Source organism: Pomacea canaliculata, linkage group LG3 (assembly GCF_003073045.1).
Source record: "Pomacea canaliculata isolate SZHN2017 linkage group LG3, ASM307304v1, whole genome shotgun sequence".
NCBI classification, from domain to species: Eukaryota; Metazoa; Mollusca; class Gastropoda; order Architaenioglossa; family Ampullariidae; genus Pomacea; species Pomacea canaliculata.
In genome coordinates, this window is record NC_037592.1 from 32,028,290 (window position 1) to 32,054,702 (window position 26,413).

General features: G+C 38.5%; 1 protein-coding gene across 2 annotated transcripts; it reads right to left on the minus strand.

The window, feature by feature from the left end:
• Positions 1–7: 7 nt before the first annotated feature.
• Positions 8–26,207, minus strand: LOC112559304 (GRB2-associated-binding protein 2-like). 2 transcript variants are annotated; one of them, XM_025230427.1, is made up of 7 exons: positions 25,934–26,207; positions 13,467–13,667; positions 13,247–13,343; positions 11,495–12,625; positions 9,315–9,405; positions 8,388–8,484; positions 8–7,784 (listed from the first exon to the last, which is right to left on the minus strand). In XM_025230427.1, exons 1-7 carry the CDS (start codon positions 26,072–26,074, stop codon positions 7,554–7,556), a joined length of 1,989 nt encoding a protein of 662 aa, XP_025086212.1. In that variant the 5' UTR covers positions 26,075–26,207; the 3' UTR covers positions 8–7,553. The 2 variants fall into 2 exon arrangements, with proteins under 2 accessions (XP_025086212.1, XP_025086210.1); XM_025230425.1 differs by having other exon boundaries at positions 11,495–12,631; positions 25,934–26,206.
• Between the last annotated feature and the right edge of the window lie 206 nt (positions 26,208–26,413).

Here is a 26,413-nt window from a genome sequence, read left to right on the forward strand (position 1 = left end):
AATTATATTTATATACACCAGAATTTATTTACATATTTGATGATATTATACTGCAACTAGTTATCCAGTTCACAAGGAAATAGCAAGCTATGCTGCACATGGTTTTCTAACAGGTTGCACTCATGGGGTCAAGTATGTCGAATTGGCTGTCTATCAAAATAAAGGATAATTCAAAATATAAACATGTGGAAGTGTAACACTTCACAAATAAATTTTCATCACAATTCGCATCATATATTAATAATAATAGCTATCAGTATTAATAAGGCTTCTATTCGACACATACTAGGCACAATTTTATTCAATTATATTCACCATTCAACGACCATCAACAATCCGCCATTCAGGCATGAAAAGCAATACTCAGGCATATCCAGTCAATGAAAACAAAACCAAACAAAGGCAAGTAATATTAAAGTTGTTTGAATTTTGTATGTTTAGCAGAGTGAAATTTTAAAATGTACATGTCTTTAAAAGATTTTAACATTTCTTTCTTAGCTAGCAACATAGAAAGAATTAGTTAACAGAAACTGGTTAGCGTAAAAACAATCAGTATTCATAATCACTCACTGAAACAGATATATCAAAAGAGTACTGATGTTAGAATATAGAATAATGGTATCTTGCTTCATTTGTCTTCAATGATTTTTTGAAGTCCTAAAAATGTGCACAAACATGTATCAATACGAATAAAAGATACAGGTTAGGCATTTAAAAACAAAAATATCTCAGTCATTAGTAATAAATAATATCAATAGTTCATTTTCAGATGCCTGACCCTTTCAGAGGAAGCTCCCATTGCAGAATAATTTTAAAGAAGGTATGCAATTAAAAAAACCAAATGATAAACAATAAACAATACATTACGAACTTTTTATAACTAACTTAAATGCTCGGAACTTAGAGGAGAGAATTTTTTTTTAAATCCAAATATTATTCCCTCCCACATTTCCCTAAAAAAAAATTTGATCCCCAAAGTTTTCAAATCTAACACATGGTACTAACAAGAGACTGAAGATATGCAGTAGGCATGAACAGTGAAAGGACATATTTAATTTCTTGTGTTGCATTAATGGCGACAGCTAATTGAGGCCATGTTAATGAGCATGGAAGCTAGCTGAAATTTCTTTTTATTCGCCAATTTCACACAACTCGAGATCTTTGTTTACGAATTTGTTTATTATATTATATTCATTTATCAACATCTGAACATCATAAACACTAAAATCCACTCAAAAGTGGCAAGCCTGGTTGCCCCACTCTCTTCATTGGATTTCTGTCTGCAAAATAACTTATTTTTCCTTGTTTCAAGATCAAGACAAAAATGTACAGCCTAACTCACTTGCTAATAAGCAAATTCTTCCACTCACTCCTCAGTTCTTTAATCTTCATCCATACACTTTATGTTGTCATGGGGTCATTCATTTGCTGAGAATTGTTTCTTGTTATGTATGGTTGACTGTCACGTCATTTATAGTCTTTCATTCACATTGAGCATAGAAAGAAATGCCCCCTACAAATTCAAATATTTTATTATTCACTATAACGTAAAACTTGTGAAGTGTAAGCGACATGAAACAAAGTCTGAGTCAAACTTTAATGTCACAGTAAAGAGGAAAGGATGATCTGCAAGAAAAAAAAGTACCCCATGAGGGATAATAACCAGCATAGCTGATATGAAAAAAGTTGCTTTAAAAGCCATGTAAAAAAATATCTGTCATTCCATTCTGTTGCTATGTTTGGTTGTTTTTTTTTTTAGCAGCGCTTATTGGCACAAAGGAAATTCACTTGAACAAGCAGTCCCAGTCACAACAATCTTCATCATTATGCAGCTGGTTTTTTTCCATAAAACTTAAAGTGCTTTCCAGTTTACTGTACTTTACATGAAGATAAACGCTAGACAAGGGGTAGGCAAAGTCCTCTTTTTGTACGCCAGTCTCAAAATTCTGGTATACCAAAACCCCTATACCGTGACTACATAACAAACAGAGTGAAAATGGGATAAAAAGAAAATTTGTACATAATGGAGTTTACACCAAATTTAATGTGGAAAAAAGTTGTTTAAATTTGCTTATAAGCCTTTCAACCTCTAGTCAATGTCTCTAGTCACACGGCAATTTCCAGAATTATAGCAAAATTCTCATCTGTCATGCACGAATGCTCTTTCAACCTTTCTCTTTTTCCAGTCACCCAACTGCCACGATACTAACTTACTGTGCAAAACTGCAACATTTTGCACAATGAATGAACTTATGACTAGGATCAGATTGTTTGGGGGGAGAACTGAAAAATGCTAAGCCCACAATGTTTTCGATTTGTACTGATGACACTTTGTGTCCCAGGCCATCAACTCCAGTGAAAGTGGTCAGATGTTTAACCAAAATGATTAATTACGATGCAAGTCTTTTAGCTTTGTGACCCAAAAATGCCTGTTCACACACATACCATTGATGCAAACATCATCATTCTTTAGGCAAATTCTTTTAAGTTTAAAAATGTTTTCTTAATTAGTAAACATTTTCAAAATTAAAAGGATCTCTCAATACTGTAAATTGATAGCTCAAGTTGCAAACTATCTGGTGGACATTCCATGTTCATAGTAAATGGATTTGACAATACTTTTAACTTTCTGATTTTCTGAAATCCCTGAAACTTTGTGAAAATTCCCGTCACATTTCACTCAACTTTTTCCCATATTTTCTTGCTTCACAGACTCCAACTGTCAATGAGTTCAGGGTAGAAAGTGTTTACATTTTCCTTCCTTCAGTTGGTTTGAAATGAGATAATGTTTCCGTTCAAATGCAGCCAGAGCAAAATATAATTTTTGAACAAGAATATTTTTACACACCGAGTTTGTTCAGATGGTCCATGATGTACAAGAAAGGCACAATCTGCATGGCAACAGAGATCACAAAATTCATGGAAAGCATTTGCCTTGAACTATTTCTTCTCAGAGTAACCAAACTTTCTTAGCAACTGTTCCCTAGCTTAGCTACTGGACATTTATGTTGTAGGGAACATCTTTGTGATCATCTATAATGTCCTCCAACAATGAGATAAACTGTCAGTGGTTGAGCCTTCATGTTCGAATAAAGTTTCCAATTTTCATTGTAGTATTCACAACATGGTTAATATTTAATAAGTTTTCACAGTGCTTCTTGATGCATAATGCAATGTAGAAAGGAGACTGGTCTTGATATATTTCATGAACAGTTTGCTGAATTCTAGTCATAAGACAAATCTTCTTCACTGTTAAATTTGAGATCCATCAGTAGTGACACTTCTCAATTTTCTTCATGGAAGCCCTCATTTCTTGATGCACCCTTTCACTTTCATAAGCGAATCCTCACCTGTCGTAAAGTATTTCACCGACTCTATCAAAAGCAGTTCCTGTGTTATACCAGTTATCATTTAACCAGAAAATCAAGTTCCTTGAACTCTATTCGGCACATTATTGCTTTCCTAGATAAACTGATATTTTCAAACTCCTTTAAGTTCTCTGGACAGGATTTCAGTCACATCTAAACATGCATTTCTTAAGGAACTCACTGTTCACGAGTGCCCTGTTCTCTTTTGCAATAAGCTACAATAAAACTTGCTTTTGTTTCTGGATTTGCTCTGTTCGGTAAAAATATTTTGTTGTTTCTTCAACTGTTCCACCCATTGGCACAACATTTTTGCCCTTGATTCTTCAGAGTGCACTGCAATATTCTGGATGTTTTGTGTTAAAATGTCACTTCAGATTGTGCTCTTCAAAAACTGGGGTGTTTTCCTGGCAAATTAAGCATACCACTTTATTCCAAATATCAGTGAAAAAATACCATGTCGACATTCCATCAACCTTTCTCTTTTTCCAGTCACCCAACTGCCATGATACTGTGCAAAACTGCAACCTTTTGCACAATGAATGAACTTATGACTATTATTAGATTCTTTGGGAAGAGAACAGAAATATGCTAAGCCCACAAAGTTTTCGATTTGTACTGATGACACTTTGTGTCTGAGGCCTATCACAACGCCAGTGAAAGTGGTCAGACATTTAACCAAAATGATTAATTATACTGCATGATAAGTTACTGCCAGCCTTTCCGTTGAAGACAGCTAACACTGATGCTCTCTCACAACTCATCAGCTATGTCAGCTGCAGTATTTGTTAATTCTGTACTTTTGTCTGTTGTATAAATTAAGATTAAATAAATAAATACAAAAAACAAACAAAAATAACAACACATTTTGGAAGATGGGCTGGTCCAAAGACGTTTGTTTGCAGGATGGGTGAAACCTGCAAGCCATACTTTGCCCATCCCTACCCTAGACACTGGATAAAGTCTGCTTACATTAACTCATGGTGAAATGCTATATTTTTGAAGTAAAGAATGATGCTTACTTCTTTATGTCTTGAAGTTTCATAAATGAAAATAGGTAGGCACAACCCTTTGTATGATATTTCTGCCTGTCATTTTTATTATTACAAGCCTTCTTTCATTTTGATAACCTGTTTAAAAATTTTCTACCCAACATCAAGCAAAAGCATCGAGTCATGCTTATTTACCAGGCTCACTCCTCATTGTGGTAACTGCAAGGAAACGTGAAAAAAAAAAAATAAAAAAACAGAAGAGCTTAAATGTACATATGGTACATACTCTTGCCAGACACCATCCTCTTTCATGTACTCCAGCAGTTTAAGATCAATTATTGAGATCTTTATCCAAAATGAATTGCTGATTGCTAGACTTCAAAACTGTGTTCACGATTGTTAGCTTAGCTCTGGCTACAAAAAAAGAGCCAGATGAGAACAACGTAGAACATTAGCTTCAGCCTGATTCTTACATATATATTATATATTATTATTACATACACACATCGTTTCCCATCTGCAATGTGTAAATTCACATTCATTCAAGAAGATTCTGGTTAGTCTTAAAATTCTGTTTAGACCTGCAGCTTACTCATAAGCCAGATCTAGCACGTACCCAGTCTAAATTATGCAAGTATCTGTAACTTCAGTTTTGAGATACCTATATATGCAATTATTTGCACATATATACAAATATATGTATAAATTAGAAAAAACATGCATCCAAACCTTTAATATTTTAAAGGAAAATGAATGGAGATAACCCTCCAAAAAGTAGTATATACATAATTTATGTGACACAATCTACAAGCATAAACTACACATGATACCACCAACTACATTACAACAATTATGAATATGAGTAACAGCATACAAATATTAATAATATCTATGTATTATTATAGCAGAAAAATGATGAAACTGATCAAACTTTAAAAAATTGAACACTAAATCTTTATTACTGTTATGATCTTTGATCACTTTATTATTATTATGCAGATGCCTACATATTTAGACTTCTAATCATATAACTACTTCCAAAACAAAAAAATTGAACCAACCATCACTGTACAGAATTTATATGAAAAAAAATTATAAATTAAAGTATGACAATTTTTTTTAAATGATCTTCACTTTCTTTTTCTCAACTCTTTTCTTCATACGATTCTGCTTATAGTAGTGTTCAAAGTGTGTTTTTTCCTAAGGTTCTCTTTAATGACTGTAATTGTTCTGCTTTTAACCAAAAATTAGGAATCAAAGAAAAATGAGAAAAGAGAACTGATCATTTATCTTCTAGAACAGTGGTTCTTAACCTTGTTTGAGGTACCGAACCCACAAGTTTCATATGCACATTCACTGAACCCTTCTTTCGTGTCATCACGAATTGCTGGTGTGTCTTGACCTCCGTGGCGGAGGCTCCGCTGAACCCCTGAGACCGACTCACCGAACCCCTAAGGTTTGATAGAACCCCGGTTAAGAACCACTGTTCTAGAAGTAACCCAAACTAGAGACATGTTAAAGGGGAGATGTCCTGCAACAAATGGAAGCAGTTAATGATGTGATGACATTCATTGGGTATCTTTGAATGTCATTAACATACTAGAAAGCATATTCTTATTCACTATCCTAATCTTGTTTCTTCCTGTTTTCTGTTACATTCTAAAATCTTTTATAGGAAAGACATTTTTCCAAAAGTAAATCACTGACTTCCTTTTTTCCCCATTAGAAATAAAACACATTGTTTTGCATATCTCTCCAAAAGATCAGGAAGACATCAAAAGCAAATATTCACATTTTGCAGTACTAGCCATTTCCTAACGAGTCTTGAGCCTTGCATGAACACTTAACAGAGAACACAGGCTAATGGTGAAGAGATTTAATATCTCAACATCATGGGTACTGCAATATTGATTATAAACATTCAAAACTAAAGTCTAACAAATTATCCAAATGATAGAATTCAGTAACAGATTGCATGACTACATGTTGGGTAATTCTTTCCTTAATCTGGGATAATTGATGTTTAGTATGCTTAGAAGAGTCATTTATCTTCCCAGTAAGCTCCATGCTAAAAATAAAACACACTTCCCATAAAAAATATAACCTAAAATCTATACAGAATAAAATTTGTCAAGTTTATCTGTTATTCTTCTCTTCTGATGAAGAAAATTTGCTCATAAATATATTATTTTATCTCATCAAAGCTTGCATACAAGTAATGTTCCAATAAATAGAAGGTACGAAGACAATTGTTGCTTTTGTAGATTGTTGTTTGATGAACTACTGGTGTAACACTGTAACACATTACCAAGAACCAGCCAAAGTAAATACATCCATTAACAGCAGTTTCTAAGGGCTTTAAAACATTCATTACCAAGAGATCCTGAGCTGGTGTGCATGAATAAATTCAAAAATTGTCTAATTGTAAGTTCATTTCAGCTAAGTGGAAATTCACATTGGTATGCTTGAGCAGACTTAACTCTGCTTAAGAAATGAATTAAGGCTGTTGCCTATTGTCTTGATTCCCTCAAATGACTGGCTGGTTACAGAGAGCTAATCAAAAATTCTTTTTTGTAAGCACACAATTAGTTTCCATTCACTTTTGCCTTCAACAAGAAGATTCCACATACTTAATTGACTGTGGTCAAAGATAGAAGCAATGTCAAACAAGACATAGTAAACTTGAGACATAGTAAATACCAATATTTAAGCTGCAATTTTAATTAACTTTCTTGAGAACAAGCAGCAAAAATACTTGACATACGTGTTGCCATGACAAACCCATATTCTATGCATGTTTAATGGAGCCCATGATCCTCCTAAGCCCCAAGCATTTGTAACATCTTCCCTTTTATTTTTATAATTCAAAACTTGTAACATAATTAACAGTTTTCCTAGGGTGCATACTACATGAACGAAAGCAACTCTACTTTTAAAAAAAAGTTTCTTAAAATAACAGACGAAAGATGGTATCATGTCATCATCTTTACAAGAACTGACTTAAACAAGTGTCACTTAGTATCACTGAATATTTGAATACTGAGGTCTTTGTGACAACGCCATTTGCAGAAAACATCCACAAGATACACTCTTCTAGGCCTTTACCCGCTACACATCCTCAAATATACACACTTTAAGGCCCAAGACTTATTGTACAGATCATAAACCATGAATGTGTAATTAAGTCCCATAAAATCTACTTTCCATGAAGTTTACGAACTTTCTTGACGTCCTGAAGGGCTTTCGTTTTGATAAAGTCTATTTCACGATATTCAGTTTGTGAGCCATGCACATGAGGAGCAGGCTGCACACGGCCAGGTTCTGGGTGTTCAAGAGCAAGGTCAAGGTATTTCAGCTCAGGCTCCATGTCCCGCTCAGGAGCAGCAGGAACAGAGCTCATTCGAACTACACTGATGTCATGATGGGTCTAGAAACAAGACCAAACGCCAAATGTTAGCACATAAAATGAATAAATAAAATTGGAAGAGAAATTGAGAGAGAGAGAGAATGCCTTTACTCTAGACCAGATGCATGCCTGTTTCCAGAGGATGTAAGATGAAAAAGGTCATGTTCAAGTTTCCAGTATCAAGTCAAAGCACAGAAAATTCAAAACAAAAATAATAATACGCACACATATAAAGTATTAAACTGAACCCACTTTGGATTTTGCTCCTTAAATTTGTGTTTATCTTGTAATCATGATATTTCTGCCACTTCACAAAGTCTAACTCAAGATAGACTATTTTCCCCCTTGCTACTTATTATATTTATTTTATTATTAGTCATTACCAATAATCTTCATGAAAACACTTGCTGAAAATTCATGGTACTGCTGTTCAAGTTCACCACGAACACAAAAAAAGGAACTATTACATAGACCCCTATAAAAAAATACCCACTCACACATTCTGGGGCAGGAACGCACGCATGCACACAGACTTACTTGGAAATAAACTTTAATAACAAATCCTTTTTTTAAAATCAGTCAGCCCCTATTTTAGCAGTAAGCATAAAAGACCTTAAAACTCACATTGTTTCCATCAATTGACACATCGTCATCATCAGAACTGGATGCAACTCCTGTTAAATGTGGTGGTGGAGGACGACGTGGTTCCAGTGGAGGCGGTCTAAAACATATACATATATACACGTGACCCTCCACGACAAATTGAGTCTTAAGTTAGAAATCTGAGATTTGCCAAATTGCATATTTTTAAAAAGTACAGAATCTGAACTTAACTTAACTTTTGATACAAAAGTTGTTCTTCTAGTCCTATCATTGAGTGAGTTATAAACATCTGAAGAGTGAAAGTACAGTGGCGGCCATTTGGAGAAAAGCGGGTTTAAAGATTATAGCGTCGAGATGTCCGACCAGATTTGTTTACTCCTAAACTTTTGCAGACAAATCTTTTGATCAGTTAATATTTGAAATTTTTATTAAAGAAGTTAAACATACAGACTCCGGGCCTTCTGGCAAGGTATAACATGATGGGGTTATGACTGGGGAACAAAATCGAAATAGTGTTTAAATTTCGTCTGAAATCGGTATGAATATCAGTAGGGTACCTCGATTAAAACGTATTTTAAGTCCATTGCTAACTTTTATTTTAACAAAGCAGTGTATTTTCCTGATAGTTTAAATAACCAAGGAATCCATTTTTAAAGAAAAGTCAAACTGCACAAAAATGACCCCTATCACTTTTCGGGGCCTCTAGCACAAAACTGCTCTGTGCGATTTAAGACTCATTTCATCGTGGAGGGTCACATATACACACACATATTCTATCTCAATGATACTGAGAAAATATTTTGTTAACATTATTAGTATGACATACTATAACAATAAAGTTCATGACATACAACCATTTCTTATTTGGAAAATCTCTAATTCCCCCCCACCCCCCCATCTCTAATTGTTACTGATATAATGCCACAGCTGTTGCAAAAGCATGAGTACCTGGCAGGACGAGGTGAACGGCTCACTTCAGCATTTCGCTTGAAACTCTTTGTGCGTGTTGTGCTCCATATTTGCTGTTCTGCCTCAATAGCTAGAAAGATAAAAAAAATAACTGTACATTCATAACCAAATGACATAAAAAAATGAAAGCCCTACTGTTTGTAGAACATAATTATTGAAAAAATTTATTTTGATGGCAAAAATATGGAAAACTACAGTACATATAAACTCAAAAGCATCTATCTATACGAAGGACTGAATCAGTGTCTTCAGAATCATTTGCCACTCACTCACTAAAGAAAAAGTAACATTTGGTTAAGATCAGCTGGCAGAGGGTGATTTATGGCTGGCAGCCCAAATATTCCCACAAGAGCTTAGTCGAGTAAAATCCAGTGGCCAGTCCTTGCAGTTGACTTGATGCTGCAGTGGTAGGAAGTTTCTGGACATTTCGAACCCCTAACATCTATGATCTTGCCTTCTGCTTCATTTATTTTCTTCACTGTCACGGTGTTGATGTGACATACATGACAGTAATGTGTACCCCAACAATGGACAATGTTATGTTGTTACTGCCACCACCAGTACTATAACTAATGATATTACTACAACTACAAATCACAGCTGCCAAGACTGTCCAAAATGTGGAGAAGGCTAGAGATAAATATTCTAGTAGTATAACTGAGCTGTAATGACTGCATGTGTGCTGGTGGAATTCATCCTCACAACATGAGAACACAAACTCTTTTGTTTTGACTATTATTATGTGTTTATATTTTCCTTTGTAAAGCACTTTGAGCTAGCCTTTGATGGTGGGGTAAAGCACTCTATAAATTCACTTCATTATTATGTGGTCTGGTAAAGTTATTCTGGAGAATGGTGCTTGGTCTATGGCCTGTAGTATGGCAGTATGTGAGGCTGCAGGTTATCACCCCTGTAGGCTGTCTTGCACTTAGTGCAGAAGTGTTTGGTAGGGCATATCCATTTAACCCCACCCAAGACCAGACAAACACAACAGAGATCATGCTCCAATCATCACTGCGGTATTTAGAAGACACCCTGTTGCGTCCGGGTATGGATTCTGTTGTGGTGAAAAAATCGTGAAAAAGGGACATCAGGAAAAAAGAGCTTTGCCCTACTCTTATTCTAGCCAGATGTTACTGGCTTCAAGACAGCTGCAAAACTCCACAAGCTATCACCAAGATGCAAAGCAGATGGTGGTGATGCCTTGCATGCAGGTTTGTCTCTCTCAACCTGTTCCATACCAGCCTAAGTCACATCGTCCCAGCTATGTTCATATCCTGCCAACGCCGAAAGCCAAATTATACCAAGACCAAAAGACAAACTGATCACCAATGACACAAGATACTAACCAATTAATACCAAAAGTGCCATATACTGTTCTAACACTGTACATATGCAAACTCAGCTGCCTATTTTAAACAAATAAGTTCAACCACCATTTTACTAAACAAAAATGGCCACCTGCATGCGGAAATCATATCTTACAATGGTGTATATGAATGCAATTTTCTCTTTAAACAATTTTTAAATTATAGATTATCATTTCATTTTGAATTTGCATTTTGACTTTAAACATATTGCCTTTACTCTGCAGTTGAGAAATGTGCAACATAAAATGACAATATTATTATTATAAGCAAAGGGTTAGGGTTCAGAAAAAAAAATCTGTTTGAAATAGGGGGCTGTTCATGTTAAAACAATATATCCCTCTGTTGGTAATATTTGACGTTAATAGCTTCTTATGTCATCAATCATTGATTTGTTTTTGGACCTGGGCCGATTTAGCTTTTGGTCTTGGGACGATGTGGTTTTACTTCAGACAATACATAATTGGGAAGATTTCGCTTAAGGCTGTGGAACAATATGGCTGGTTGGTTTGGTCTGAGGATGAAACAATCAGTGACTGTATGTACACAACACACACACAGGCAATTGCACACACCAACATACATACACATATACGCATATCAAGTCTAATAATAAAAAAAAAAGTTGTTTTTTTTCTACCACTAGTGTGCCCATTCATTTATTCTCACAACCCAATCAGATCACCTCATTCAAAAGTTTCTTCTGTCTTCCTAAACAAAGCCTTCATAACACAATTTCTGAGACACATACTCATGTTGCTAGCTTTTATAACAAGCACAACCTTCCCTTACCAACTTGTCCTGAAGGTCCCCAGGCTGTAGAAGATGGTTGTGTTCTTGGCATGGTTTCGGAGCGTGCTGGCCGCAGTGGCGGAGATTTGTACAAGTCTTGAGCTCCAGTGCCCATATCAGATTCTCTAGGCACTGGTGGCACTCTGTCCATGAAGTCTGCTAAGACTCCCTTGCTGCTTTCTCCAGCCCTCTTTAGTGAAGAGTCGCCAACTGCACCATGGGCAGCACCAAGGCCAGGAACCGTGTTCAGGTACGCATGACTACCTGGTCTTGATGGAATATGCCGCGGTGGTGGTGGTGCAAAATCAAGACCAGCTGATTCTCTGGGTGGAGCAATGTTCATTGTACGAGGGATATCATAGCTAAGGAGGTTCCCAGATGATTTAGGGGCACTAGGCACAACATCCAGGATATTCTTTGAGACTGGACTCCTTCCACCCACATTTTGGTATGGAGACTGACTCACACCATGTGGTTTAGGTGGTCGCTGAGGTGGAGTAGGCAATGCTGTGGACGGTAAATGTGAGTCATGGCTCCTCCTTGCTGGGGGCACATCATAGCTGTCACTAAGACGACAGCCCCCTGAATCAGCTGAGTCAGGTCGTTCGCTGACGCTGGAATGAGTGGAAATGGGACTTCGTTCACGCAAGGGCAGTGGAACCGGGTGCAAAATATCAGAGGGTGGTGGATGGTCATAAATATCATTGCCACACACTGACCTTCGTTGGGTGCCTTCATGTGGATCAAAAACATTATCGTCAAGACTTGTCTTACTGCTGCTGATGGTAGTGGCATTGCTGCCCAGTGTGCTGCGGCCAACCTTCTGTGGAGGGGGAGGTGCCTGGTACTCAGGAACACTATCTATGCTCTCTGTTCTTTTGTAAGAATCCCCAGTTGTACATTCATTCAGCAACACATAGGACTGGGGAGAGGTGGACAAGACTGCCGGGGACTGCAAAGTCGAGTGAGAAGATGATGAACCATTGGAAGGGAAGTCATGGCCAGTTGGCTGTGTGATGATAGGCGAGGAAAAGTCACCAGAGGATTTTTTGCCAGGGCTGGCAACTGGAACAGTACCACTGCTTGTAACACCCAGCTCATTAACCATGCTCATTCGACTATCTGGAATATCTGTAGCTGCAACAAATATCTCACCTGCTTATCAAGGTATGCAAAGGTGGAAAAGGTCCCTTTCCCCTTTCTAACAAACCATGTACCAAACTATACTTTTTGAACTCCATCAAGTTACTGACAGTCAAGTACAAAATGAAAATAATTTCTAAGCACTTAAAAGAAAAAAATCAAACTACTTATCAAGCCAACAGAAAAATATTGATTTCATAACCTCTGTCCTCATCAATATGTAAATAGGGTGTATTTTCTAATGATATGCTTACGATGTAGATAGATTTCTGATCAGATACAAATTAAAACTGCAGTTAGAATATTTTTTAACCTTTCCACTTCTTCAATCTTTACTCTTGATCAAAATAAAAAAAAAATTTACAACTGGCTGCAAGAACTAGAAAATATTAATGCAATGAACTCATCAAAGAAGCAAAACACCTTGTAAATAAAAATACGTTCAAAAATCAATATAATATTTCACTGCAGACAATCAAAGGTGATCATTTTTTTCCCTGCCAAATAAAGCTGTTCTAACCAGAAGGTGGAGGTGAGGGCAATTCAAGGATTCTATGATAGTGACTACAACCATCACTCCAGCAGTAACATATTCGCATCAAAACTCACGTGTATCCTCCTGCTTAAGCCCACACACACGACAGAGACACTGTACCCAGTTGCTCATGTCGTCTTCTGTGGATGTTGCAAGATAGTAAGTTCGTACCTGAAAATATACAGATAAATCTGCCCGTAACTTTCAGCATCAAGTGTATATGTTCATATCTGATTTGTCACACTACCATTATTCATTTAGTAGTTTACTTTATTAACTTAATTTAGTAGTTACCTTTCCTCTGCAAACAGTCTTCACGGCAAGGAGGAATGGATACTGCTCTGAGTCAAGTGACTCAATGATCTGCTCACACTGGTCAAGGTCTATAGATCCTTTTTTCTTGGTACACTGATCTGAGTTGTAATAGCTCAGCTCGTAGTGATCCGGCAGACTGCCTGAGGGCTTGTGAAGGACAAAGAATCGGGCCTTCCATTTCTGCCAAACAGACACACAAGGATCACTCATATTACAAAATGCTCATTGTAAACATTTCCTGGTCAGAAAGAATGAGAAGATTCACTGCATGTACACATCTTGCATTACTCTTAACTAACAGTACTCTAATCATGCTGTGGTGATGATCTCAGACTGCAGCTTGAAACCAGAGTAATTAGAACAGCTGAGAGACAGTCACAGACAAAAAGCAAGGTGACATGCTTTATTCAAGCACAAGTCATCAAAGGATGAGAAATGAGCATAACTCTCTTGCATCTGATACATAGCTGAACAGGCTTCCTGAGAATGTAAATGTGGATCAAATGTAAAAGCAACCTTGCTGGTAGCAAGTTAAATGCACATTCAATAAACAAGGTACAGAACCAGCATTTCTTCAAATATTTTAAAAACACAAATATTTAAGCTTGGAAACAATCCCTTTGACAAGTCACTATAATTCACTGTGATATCCACAAAAAACATTGCACAAATTTATATATATATGAAAGCTATACACATACTATTTAAGTATATTTCAGCCATCAATAATAAAGGTTTATGGAATATTATGACAGAGTCTTCCCAATTCCTTCTCATTACACCCCCACAATAATCTTCCCTGATGCAGGAGCAAATAAATTTAGGCACATTAATCTGGCAAATGTGACCTCTTTAGTGAATAACCCTGCTAATATTAACACTGGAGAGGCAGGAAAATACAGACTGCTTAATTTGTGATTATGATATCTGTCTGATTTGTTGGTTATCACTGGAAATATTTCAATGGAATAAAAATAGTTCACTAATGCATCATAGAAATAAAATAATTTTGGTTCTTTAAAATTACTGCCTTCAGATACATATGTACCAGTGCAAATTTATTTCACCAGTTATGTAAAATAATAACACAAACCAGCATAAAGCCAAAATAAAGCATGAAGTGTTTCAGAAAATCATTTATAGAGTGCTGGATGAGAGACAAGCATGCAAGAGTTATTAGACACGGGAAAACATGTAATTACTGTAATTTGCCTCACTAGCAATATTCAATGCCTGTAATTAGGAAATGAGGTCAGAAATATTAATATGAAACATTACTTTCAGCTATCATTGCTGTGGACAAAGGCTTCCCAACATTTTGTTCTGTTTACAGGGCTGGCTGCTTGCCGTAATATAGCCTTAGTTGCTGGCACGGCGTAAAACACCAACCCACCCACCCCCCCCCCTCCCAACATTTTGCACACTCACATTCTCTTTTTCACACACACAAGCCCCTCAATACATGCTCCCTTGCTTGCACACACAAAAGCATGACAGAAAAAGCATATTTTTTGAAACTATAATCATGTGTACTGTAGAAAGTAGCTGTGGATAGCTTAATCACATAGCAGCCATATCAATTCTGGCTTCACTACACAGAACTAGGCTGCAACAAAAAAAGGTTAAAGGATAGAGAGAGAGACAGCAATATTTGGTCCTTGCATAGAATTACAGAGGTTGGAACATTTTTTGAAACATGCATAGTTACTAAAAATTAGTAAGCAGTTTTGGATTTCAAGAGTTTTATTAATCATGTAGATGTAGGGGAAACTAAACTCTTCCAATGGAATATTGTGTGTGTATGATGAAAGAGAGACACAGAGAGAAATATACAAGCATGAAGGAACTCATTGATCTTTAATGTATCAAAGGTTCTAATCTTAATATGCAATCTTATACATTCCCTAGGGCTGGCCTTAAATCATCCTGAAAACATTTCACAAACACTAAGATGACCAGCTTTTATTACACACATTAACTCTCAGCATGAAATGATCTGGATGATTAAAAGTGACCTTGCTAAAGCCAGTGTCCAAGTGACAAAGAAGACTGAATACGTATGTAATGCAGCAGCTACCATAACTTTTGATTCTCAATTGACTGTCTGCAAGACCAACAACAATAAGTCCTTTTAAAAAAAACTTGTTATTGCCACTCAGATTAAAAGACAGTCTAGACATAAAACAGCTATACAACATTCTAATCTTAGTAACTTTCCAAGAAATTAGCTGGAATTCTACCTCTTCTACTTCTACGCAAGGAAGAATACTGGCCTAGTCTTGAAGGCAGGAGGTGAGGTCACAGCTGACAGCTCCTGCTTCCTGCAGCTGTCAGTTCATTAGTATGCACACTAGACTGAACTCACTTCCTGTCTGCCACGTGGAAGTTTCTGATCAAAGTCTGAGGCATCACCACACCCCCTTAAACTGGGTGTCACTATGAGAGGCTTTGGATTTCAATGAAGACTTTTTTGTTACAACACTTCACAAAAACTGAGCATGGTCAAAATGGCTATCCTTGTATTTCAGTTTGCATGACACTGCTGTTCTTGTCAACATAGTGCTCGCTCTGTAATACTCTGGCTTATTTGTCATTGTCTGCTGCTTTTGTCTCTAAAATGGGGACAAGTACATCAGCGGAGTCAGATAAGCAAGATGGTGCTGTTAGTGTTAATCTAAAGCATCCTGTTTACAGTCACTGAAGTGATCAAAATTTAACATCAAATGTGTTGGAGATAAAAATTATCAGCTAACTGCCATCTGAATGTTCAATGAACAGAAAGGCAGCTTCATGTCTGTTTGAGACAATCTGTTAGCACTGACTGATAACGGATCTTCTTCTATGTGAGAAACTGGGCAAAAAGTGTTTCATCCAATCTGCCTCTGCTTTTTGCCTTTTGCCCAACTCTGTGACACAAATTTTGACACTTTCAGGAAGATCACCTAAATGTTTTTGAAAAAAAAAGATGATTATTACTAATCTCATTCCATATACTGTCACATTCTTGAGGGTGGGGAAAAGAAAAACCTCAATTGGTAAGGTGGCAGATATCTATGTCAACATAATGTCACATAAAAGATTATATCTATTAAGTTGGGTTTTTACTGCAATATTAATCAATGTACTTTATTCCAAACTGTAATGCATCTGTGATGTTGCATTAAAACTGTGGCAGTTCTAAACATGTAACTGACTGAAAAAACAAAGGACACCCAGTGAAAAATATGATAAAATAAGTGAACAATGACAAGCTCTGGGTTTCTCAGTTCTAAAATTGTGCTTGAGAAGAAAAGCTCAAGAAGAAACTTATGAATCAAGTTAAACTATTATAAAAAGAACACACGTTTTTCATCCCAAGCAAAATCTATATTATCACTGTCAGAAAGTGCAATGGCTCATACTCATGGATGTGCATGTACACAAGCAAACACAAAAAGGTTTGCAAAGAGTTTTCAAAAAGATTAAACCCTTCTCCCCCTCCACCACCCACAGACTAGACTTATAACTGCTTTTCTTGTACTAAAAATACATATCTAAAAATGTGATCCAATCAACTTGTTAAGCCACATGTTTTTTTGTAGATCACCAACCATTGCTGAATGCAGCATGCAATTCTAGCATATCAATGAATGCACCCTGCTGGACATCAGGTTTATTTAGAATAAACATTTTCAAAGAGTATGGCTGAAACACACAGTGATAAAAAACGCCTACAGACCCACAAGACTTGCAATGTGGAACAGGTAAACACCGTTCCTACACTGGACTGTGTTGATCTATAATGTAAGTCTTTTCTTGTGGTTTTCCCTTCCTCTGCTTCCTTGCTGAAAAACAATTCTAAGCAACAGTTGTACACTCTTTCTGTTCTCATAGCCCACCCTATTAACCCCCTACACCACCTACAAGGACTACTACTCAACACCTCCACCGCCCAACCACTTAATTAATAATTACTTTTTGGCACTTGAGTTTTCTTGGAGGTGAAAATCACTACTTGTGCCTGCGTCAGTCTCTCTCTTTGGTCACGCTCGCGCGTATGCACATGCACACTAGGTAGCACCATTACCTCGCTCTCATACCTGTACGGGCTGATGACGGGAGCGCGTCCGTGTGGGGCGACTGCTGCCTGCGCTGTGAGGGGGTGGGAGGGACAAAGTCGCAGGGATACCTGTGCACCCGGCGACCCATGCCGGCGGCGGCGGCCGTTCTAAAACAACAGCCCCTAATCATGTCCATGTTCCGCAAACTCCCAGAAGCCACCTCGTGTCGTCGTGTAAACTGGGCGTCGAAATAGCTAGAGGCGGGTTTCGTGAGATTTCATAGTTCTTTCAAGTGCTTGCACGGTGTGTGTGTGTCGGGGTGGAGGGGGGTCCTTTTTCTCTCGCATCCCCTCTTATTTTAGCTACTTGCTCATAATGTCTGCTACTGTTCTGTCCTCCCTGTCGTTCCCCTCCCCGCACCACCAACACTCTTCACCCACTCGCCACCAAATCACCTTTGAGCTGGCCGTCCACGGAGCTCTCGCCACGCGCACCTCCTGACACGCGCTGTCTGGGGGGAAGGGGGTGGGGAAGAAGGAGTAGGGGGTGAAAAATAATGCCGTTCGAAAAGGATGCAAAAACCTGCTCAACCGTTGACGACTTGAGCAAAGGCGGTTTAAGTTACATCATTAGTCAACAACACGGTGACTATGATAAGCAGTACAACTGAGGGGAGTGATCAAAGCCGGGTGCAGTAACTGCACTAACAGCTCGCACCCAAACTTCTGAAGAGCTTGGAGTGCAGCAGCGAGGAAGTCGGCCACCCTGTTAGCGATCTGTCTTGCCTGCCGCCGATCTGGCATCAGAAACATTCTACGCCAGTTTGTCACTTCGGAGGTTGATGATACACTCTAGCCTGCCTGCCCGCTGACAGGATATTATTAGAGGTGTCCTATACCCATTTGGGCGCTGCGGATGACAGGCGCTAACGCCCAGAAGTCCGTGCCCGTGCCATTTCGTTAATCATCCCTTAGATGCGAAACTGAGAAAGAAATGATGTGATTTAAATGAACCCCTACTAACGTCTCCCTCTCCCAACTCTCTAGTAAAAGACAGAAGACGTTGACGATTATCACCAACAGGTGAAGTTAAACGTACTTCATAAAGCATGCAGCAGTTTATGCATACGGAGTCGTGATATGCGGCATAGGGGTGAATCAATGCTGTGGTTTCGGTTGGTCGGCGTCTTATACAAATCTAGAAGGAAATATTGGGAGTAGAACATGTTGTGCGCTACTAACAGTTTTCATGCTTAATTTTCTGAATTTTCCTTGTGGCAAGACGGGTTACATCACGTGGCTGCCTTTAACTTCAGAAACCCGGAAGGTGCTGAGAAAGTTTAACCAGGAAGTTTAAAACCACTGCAACAAGCGGAGTTGATGAGTTAATACAGACATTGTACCAAGGTCTAGATATCTATTGACACATCTCTTCTTCCCTAAGCACAAGAAAATAAAACTACTACACCCCGATTACTAACTCCCCAACAGATGACGACTGAACAATTATCTTCTTAAACATGGAACTTGTGTCACTGGGCAAATATACAACCCTTGGCTCATGGCGTCTGTATCACGGTAAATAAACCACGACACCCCACCTGGTTTATAAGGTGTATACACCACTGCTGACAATGACGTCTGCAATAATGTGATCCCATATACACCACCGCACATCAACTGTCCTCGAGTCAGAATATCGCAGCCTGATCAACATTCGATCTGTGTGGCTCTGTGTCCTTTACATCAAAGATGAAGTTTTCTTGATGAAGGTGGCCAAGATTTCCTGCAAGATTCCTGACTATAAAGACTATTAGGTGCTCTATACACCAGCATTGTGCGGTTATAAGCTGCCAGCAATATCATAGGGCCCTCTCATCCGCTACATTATCACTACTAAATGTTACTGGCCGTGGATGGAAGCAACCGGTCGCCAAGTCTTCCGAATGCGATCGCACTCTTTAACGGGACAAACGTACCTAGTTTTCTTATCCGACGCACGTAAGAGCATTCATGGTGTGCCTTTGACAATCGCCGCTGTAGGGGTTTGAGTATAGATGTTTAGTTATGTGAGATGTGACTGTATTTTGTTTGGTTTATTACTTATGGGAGCTCTAAACAAAGGAACAGAAGCAGACAAAACGTATTGTAAATCACAACCCCCAACTCTTGATACGGCTGACCAACGAAAGAACAGCACATTTCACACAACAAAGTCTAGGCGCCTATTACCATCCAACGGCTTCGCATGCGGAAGCCAGTCAAGCTGTTGCAGGACATAAGCTTTCGTCTTTCATCTACCGACGCGCACGACACCCAACCGCAGACACACCCCGCCCCACCCCCACCCCCCAACATGAGCAACGCACACCACCATTGCGACCGACTTTACATGCCCTCCCTTGCATGCCTGACACACTGACCCAGCTTTGATTCTAGGAGAGGGGTCAAGTCGCTTACATCAAGACCTTGCGACTGTTGGCAATCGTAATTCCCGGCTCCCCCTCCCCCTCCACACACACACCACAACATACCCAAGTCACAATATTGTCCAGAAGTAATTCACACAAGCGCGTTTTCATTGCAACAAAGTTAAACTACTTGCCAAGGTACTGCATTCGTACGACCCACCCACCCCCAAAAAAACAAAAAACAAACAAACCAATAGCACAGTTCTTATTACTACAGCATCTGCGAAGAGTCCCACCCGTGCCAGTTTACGGAACACAATTCTATCAAACTCTGATTTGTGGCCACACCGGAGACCCCTCCTCTTCCTGCGTCTATAACACGATTTAGAGCTGTTCAAAACTTTAGGCTGAGACTGCGGGACGAAGGGAAACAGTGATGCCCTCCTTAAGACAGAAACATACCTTCCTTAACAATACCAAAGACTGTATATACACATACACAACACAAACACTTGGATGACCGCGTACCTTCAAATTCCATGACACCAACAGAAACGACAAAGGTAAAGAATATACCCCTCCTCCCCTTTGAAAAAAAATCCAGGCATTATATTCTTTATTATGGTAGCTCCTACCACAGTAAGACACCTGTATGAAGCTTAACCATTCTCGACGCACCAGCCTCCATGAATCTGCAAGATTTTGGGTGCACTGCTACCCACAATCTATTTCAGGAAATCGCGCTTGGCAGAAACACGGCTACTGCCGTGCGCAAGAGTACAGGGATCACATGACATCCGGTCAATAACAAGCCCGCCGCTGACTGAAGAGTCAGGATGTTCTAAACCGGAAAAAAAAACTGACGGCTAGCAATAGCAGCTCTGGCTTGTTAACGTTTACCGTATTAGCCCACACTTTTCTTCTTTCAAGCCTCACTTAACGAGTCCCAGTGCCTCGAAAACTGTTAAAATATGATAGCCTAGAAACTAGCTGCACTTGGCTCGTGCGACATGTTCAAGATTATTCGATAGGCATTTAGGGTGATTACAAAATAAAATTCTAACCAATGAATATCCCGTATGTTACTGACTCTCACGTTTTTACATTATTATGTGGACTTTTGTCGAGAGGGATATATCAGTGCATGTGTGAACGGTTGCCATTCATCAATATGTCAATGAAAGAAAAGTGTGTGAAGTGTACTCGTGGGATTTGGAGTGCGAAGATTCACAGCGGCAGCGTGAATAATCAAATACATGTACGGACACCATGTGGAGAAATGACAATGGCCAACTTTATTAATCCCAATGGACCCATTTGTGAAATGCTTGTGCTTGTAAAGTGTGCTCGGTTACAAAAATAGAACAAAAGGACTGTTTCTGTAGTATCACAACATATTGTATGACTCTCACTGAAACTGTATTGTAATTTCAGAAGGCTAACCTTACTAGTGCAAGCCTTCTAATGGTTGCACCTAATACATGTTGGGTTCTGTGTGGCTTGATGGGATTCCAGGGACTTCCACAGTCGACTTAGGTTCACGCCAAGCACATGTGATTTGACGACGTGGCGACATCCACGATTCTTGGCATGTAAACGTTTTTTCCACGGCGTCCAAAGCTTGCGCTCGTCAGGCAACAGAAAGGTAGGGGTGGGGATGCGAGTCTGTGGGGGCACGAATATCCTATACATGTATACGTCCTTGGTGGGGGTAGGAGAGGTAAGCATCGCCATCCTTCAACAAGCAAGCAGCGGCATGTACACTGGCACGCGTGTATACCTGCGTATTCACTGGTGCGTCCACATTTCACCGTCGGTAAGAGGGAAATAATGCACGCATCCGCTTAAAGCCAGGGTACCACTTAATACAATAAGGCAGGATTGGGGGCTCGGGGTGTGGAGGTGAGATGAGCAAGTTGACAGTATTATCTGCACAACAGCTATGGAGCAAAGATATGGCTGACAATGCGAAGACGTTCAATCGAGCGCACTAAGGCACGACGTGCATGTAAGCCGACATCCCACTATCCACCGCGTCCTGCGGCAGAGAGGGGAGCCCCAATTTTGTCATGAGCATTTATAATCGACCAAAGGCAAAATTACTTTTGCTCCTGATTTTTCATCGACGTCATGGTGAAGGTGCGGGTGTCAAGGGAAAACAAAGCCCGTTTCATTCTGTTCAACCACAAACTTGTATTACTGGACTGCTGGCAGACGATTTTTTTTTCACAATTAACTACTAAAACGAGGCATGATACTACAAAGCTTCCGGTTTAGTCACATTCTTTGTTTAGGCTCGCCTGCGTCCCAACAGCGGAGAACTTCGCGAGAGGTTAAGCGTTGGTCTTGGCAGACAGACAGCAATCCACCTATACACATCCATGGTTCAACCCAACATGTGAAGTTCCATGAGTGGAAGTTGAAGGTTGTTGAGGAGGGACGAGTACTGAGAGTATAAAAGTAGTGACATTTTGGCCACGAATTAGGAAAGTTGGCATCATTAAGTGGTAGCATGCCAGCTTCATGGCTTCAGAAGGGAAAAAGGTGGGTTACAAGGGAAAGTATTGTTTGCTTGATTGTTAGTGATGGGGGTCAAGCCCCTAAGCCAAGGGTGGGCAAACTACGGCCTGCGAACCGGCTTGTCTGCCAAAATGTGAAGTGCACTTCTAATATTTTTATTCAACCTAGGTTAATTTGATTGAAATTTAATTTATCAAGTACAACAGCATTAGTAATTGGGAGTTTGTAACATTGTAACACAAAGTACAAAGATAACAGGGCTGACATGTCATTTGAGAGCATTGGGGGTGGCTGCCTTCAAAGAAAAGGCTGGTTTTATTGTGAGCAAATTCAAGCAGCTTCACTCTACACAATAAATTTGGTAAGCGAACGCCATTATGTGCTCATTTGTTGTCCATTCAATTATCACCAAGTTTGTTGTGTAAACACATGGCGTGGGTTTTTGATGTTACCAGCCGGTCACATAGCTTAGAATTTTGAGACCTGCCCACACCTGCCTAAACAGATAACACAAAGCGGAAGTTAAACAGAAGTAGTGGCTGAGATGATGATGATTGTGTCTTAAATAGATGATTTCCTCAGCAACTGCTCCCATTGTTTTTTGTAATAAATGTCTCTTGAGTGTGTACCTATACACGGCTTGTTAAATGAATAAGCACACGAATACTATGCTGCAAACAATAGGTATGGTATTTTACTCGGAGCATCAAAGTCCCATTCTTAACACTACATTAATGTGCACTGTTATTGTTAACCAGAGTTCAGAGGAAACCAGAAGTAGTGCTCTCCGGGTAGTGATAAATTCAGTGCAACAAATGATCTAGTGACTGGACATCACTGTAGTAACTACAGAATGACACTCAACACAAAACCATTGACACAATCCACAGAAGGAAACTTCAGACCCCCAAAAAACTTTAGTGTACTCAGCTTCCAAGCAGAAAGTTGCTTGCAGGTGTGCCCAGACCTGTGATTGACAAACTTCTCCAAGCCAGCACACGTATATCTGATTCAGTAAGGTAAGTAAATGGTGGCAGAAGAGGGTTTGTGCTCCACCTACCATATGCTATACCCTAAACAGCAAATCTCTTACAGTTTACTGCTTCATATGATGAAAGGTTAGAGAATATTTTACCTTGTGTTCATGATGAATTGAAAACAAAAACTTGGATGACAAATTTTTTAATAGCTATATGCTATAATAATAGACATGATCATGCCAAAAAATTATGATATACCTATTTTAATTTCTTGCTTTGACAAAACTCTTATCCTGTCACCACTATATTACTTTAAACTGTACAAGGAGGAGGCAAAACAACAAGTCCACAACTGCTTCTGTATCCGGATATCCTGTTTAGTATATATGCGTCAATGCAAAGTAGCAATGACTGAGCCCAAATTGCTTTATGTGAATGTGATTTAAGTTCCTGTTTGATAAAAAGATATCATTTATGCTTTCAATGGAAGGTACGAAAACATTTAAAAGCTGAACAAAAACATCTGCATAAATGTGGAAGAGAAAAAAATAATACTAAAAGTGAGACAATGACACAGTCTAGCAATGCACATTTTTTTAAATTACTGGCTAAGCTTAATAAAAATATATTCTTCCAGAATATGAGTGAATAACACCCCTTCATTCAAGATACATCTATAAGTATCACCATGTTGCTTGATAAATACTCTGATATTTAATTCCCTTGACATACACCATCCTCTTTTTCTCCAGGTTTGTGTAAGAGAGAGCGAGTTATGATCATAAATGATGTGAATGATGGTCAATTTCTTAGATGCATCTGATGTCAATTGATATCACACAGTGTCCTTATGCTACTTTAAGATTGCTAATGTTGGTGTGGAAGGTGCTCTTTAACATAAAACAATATTATTATTGTCATCATTATCTTCAATGTGCACACCCAATCATAAAAGATCATCTTCTCATTTATTTTCTGATGCCAGAAGTATTGTTGAGAAGCACATAAGAAAGCAATATCTCTAATGTATCCTACATTTATGACCAATTCTCCATGTTCAGCAAACTGTGGGGTTATATCCACTGCATGCTGGAAGTAATATTCTACAATGATGTCTTTTAAAAAGATTATTACCTGGATTGAAGTGACTGTACTCATATCTTAAACTTATCTATTTATACATTTATTTAATCAAAGTCTATATAATTAAATATCTATTCTTTTGCATTCTTTATTTAATATGCTGGCTTGTCCAGTTTTCCGTTTCTCTAGCTTAGGTCTTTAAAAAGTAAGACCTTCCTACGGAAATTTATCTGATATGTTGAGATAAAAATCTCACTAGCTTTTAAGATAAGTGTAATCTGTATAAATATGAATTCAGAGGCTTCAGATGTACAGTTTTAATATCTGGACTGGCAAATGTCTAGCTCTTGACACCAACTTTTAAGTGAGCACCATGATGTATGATCCCATTAGTAATTGAATTCTGTAAATGTGCCATTAATAAAATAGTACTGACATAGCTGGTTATCAAATTAAAAAATGGTCCCCATGTTTATCAAAGCCTGACTCCTTGCTGTTGTACACTTGTGTACGCAACAATGACCTTGACCTGCAAGGTAGGAAGATTCAGCAGCCTAGTTTGTATTCAAACACCTTATGCCACAGCACGCCGTAACATGCTGGATAAAAACAGATGTTGCTCCTTTACATACACGCTTTCTTATTTCTACAACAAACATGTTGGGTTAATGGGATTCTTGTAGGTTAAAATCTTTCAGCCCAAACTAAATATTTTTTGGCTACACTCTTAAGTGTTATTATTTTATCAATAAAAACAAAACATCTAAAATAAGGAAAAGAGAGGATATCAGGAAAGTGAGAAAGTGTGTGTGTGAGAGAGAGAGAGAGGGAAACAGATTTACTCTTTAATGTCTTAACTTTCATGATATGCAAATTAGAAAAAAACTTGGGCACTTTACAGAACTGTATTCATCATGGTCACATGCACATATTCAGTGATTCCTTCAAAGTCAAAACTAAAAAAAAAACAAGAAAAATGCAAACATAAACATGGAACATTTTTGTAATAGGTGCAAACTGTCATAAGCATAAATAAATGTGTATAAGTTACAAGAATGCCTGTGTATGCATACACCTAAGCACGCATCAATGCACGTAAAATGATAACGAAGAAAGGTATGTTTAGCCTTTTATGAGGAGCGTATTCACTTTAACATAATATACAAGGGTGCACTGGAATGTGTGCAAATGAGGTCAAAAAAATCTACGTCTTCTTACGAAAGTCAAACGATTAATATCAGACTACCTAAAAACAGACCAGCCATTTTTTATATATATATAAAGTTCATCTTTGAATGGCTAACGTTAATGGGCGTGTTAAGAAAATCAAAATAGGAAAAGAAATCGGCAGCTATCAGGAAATTCTATTGATACTAAAGTACTACAGGCATGATCAACAAACTTGTTACTCACCGCGCGAAGAAATTTCAGTGGTGCTTGCAGCTTTTGTTCGGGAGGCGATTTGGTCATCCATCCAGAGTGAACAATATTTGTTAGCTTATTCATGGCCCTCAGTTTGTTGTTTATCCTATCTCCTAATTTCAGAAAGCACATTAGGAAACCACTTCGCTGTGATTCCTACGCTGATCGTGATCATTCTTTTCGTTAGACTGGGAACAGGAAGTTTTAGCTGTCCATAGTTCTAGATCATGATTTCCGAACCGAAGCAAGTAGTCATCTTAACTACGATTGGTCCTTTCAGGTATTTGTAACCAATCGTATATCAAAATACAGTTGCGATTTGTAAATAACCAAACATACAACTCCGTACATTTGGGCTGATTCATGTTGATGTAGGATCATGATTTATAAAGTACAGTAGTCTGTTTTCGTTTCAAGTGATATGTAACTGTCATAAACATGGACATGGATATAGTCGCCGCAGCAAATTAT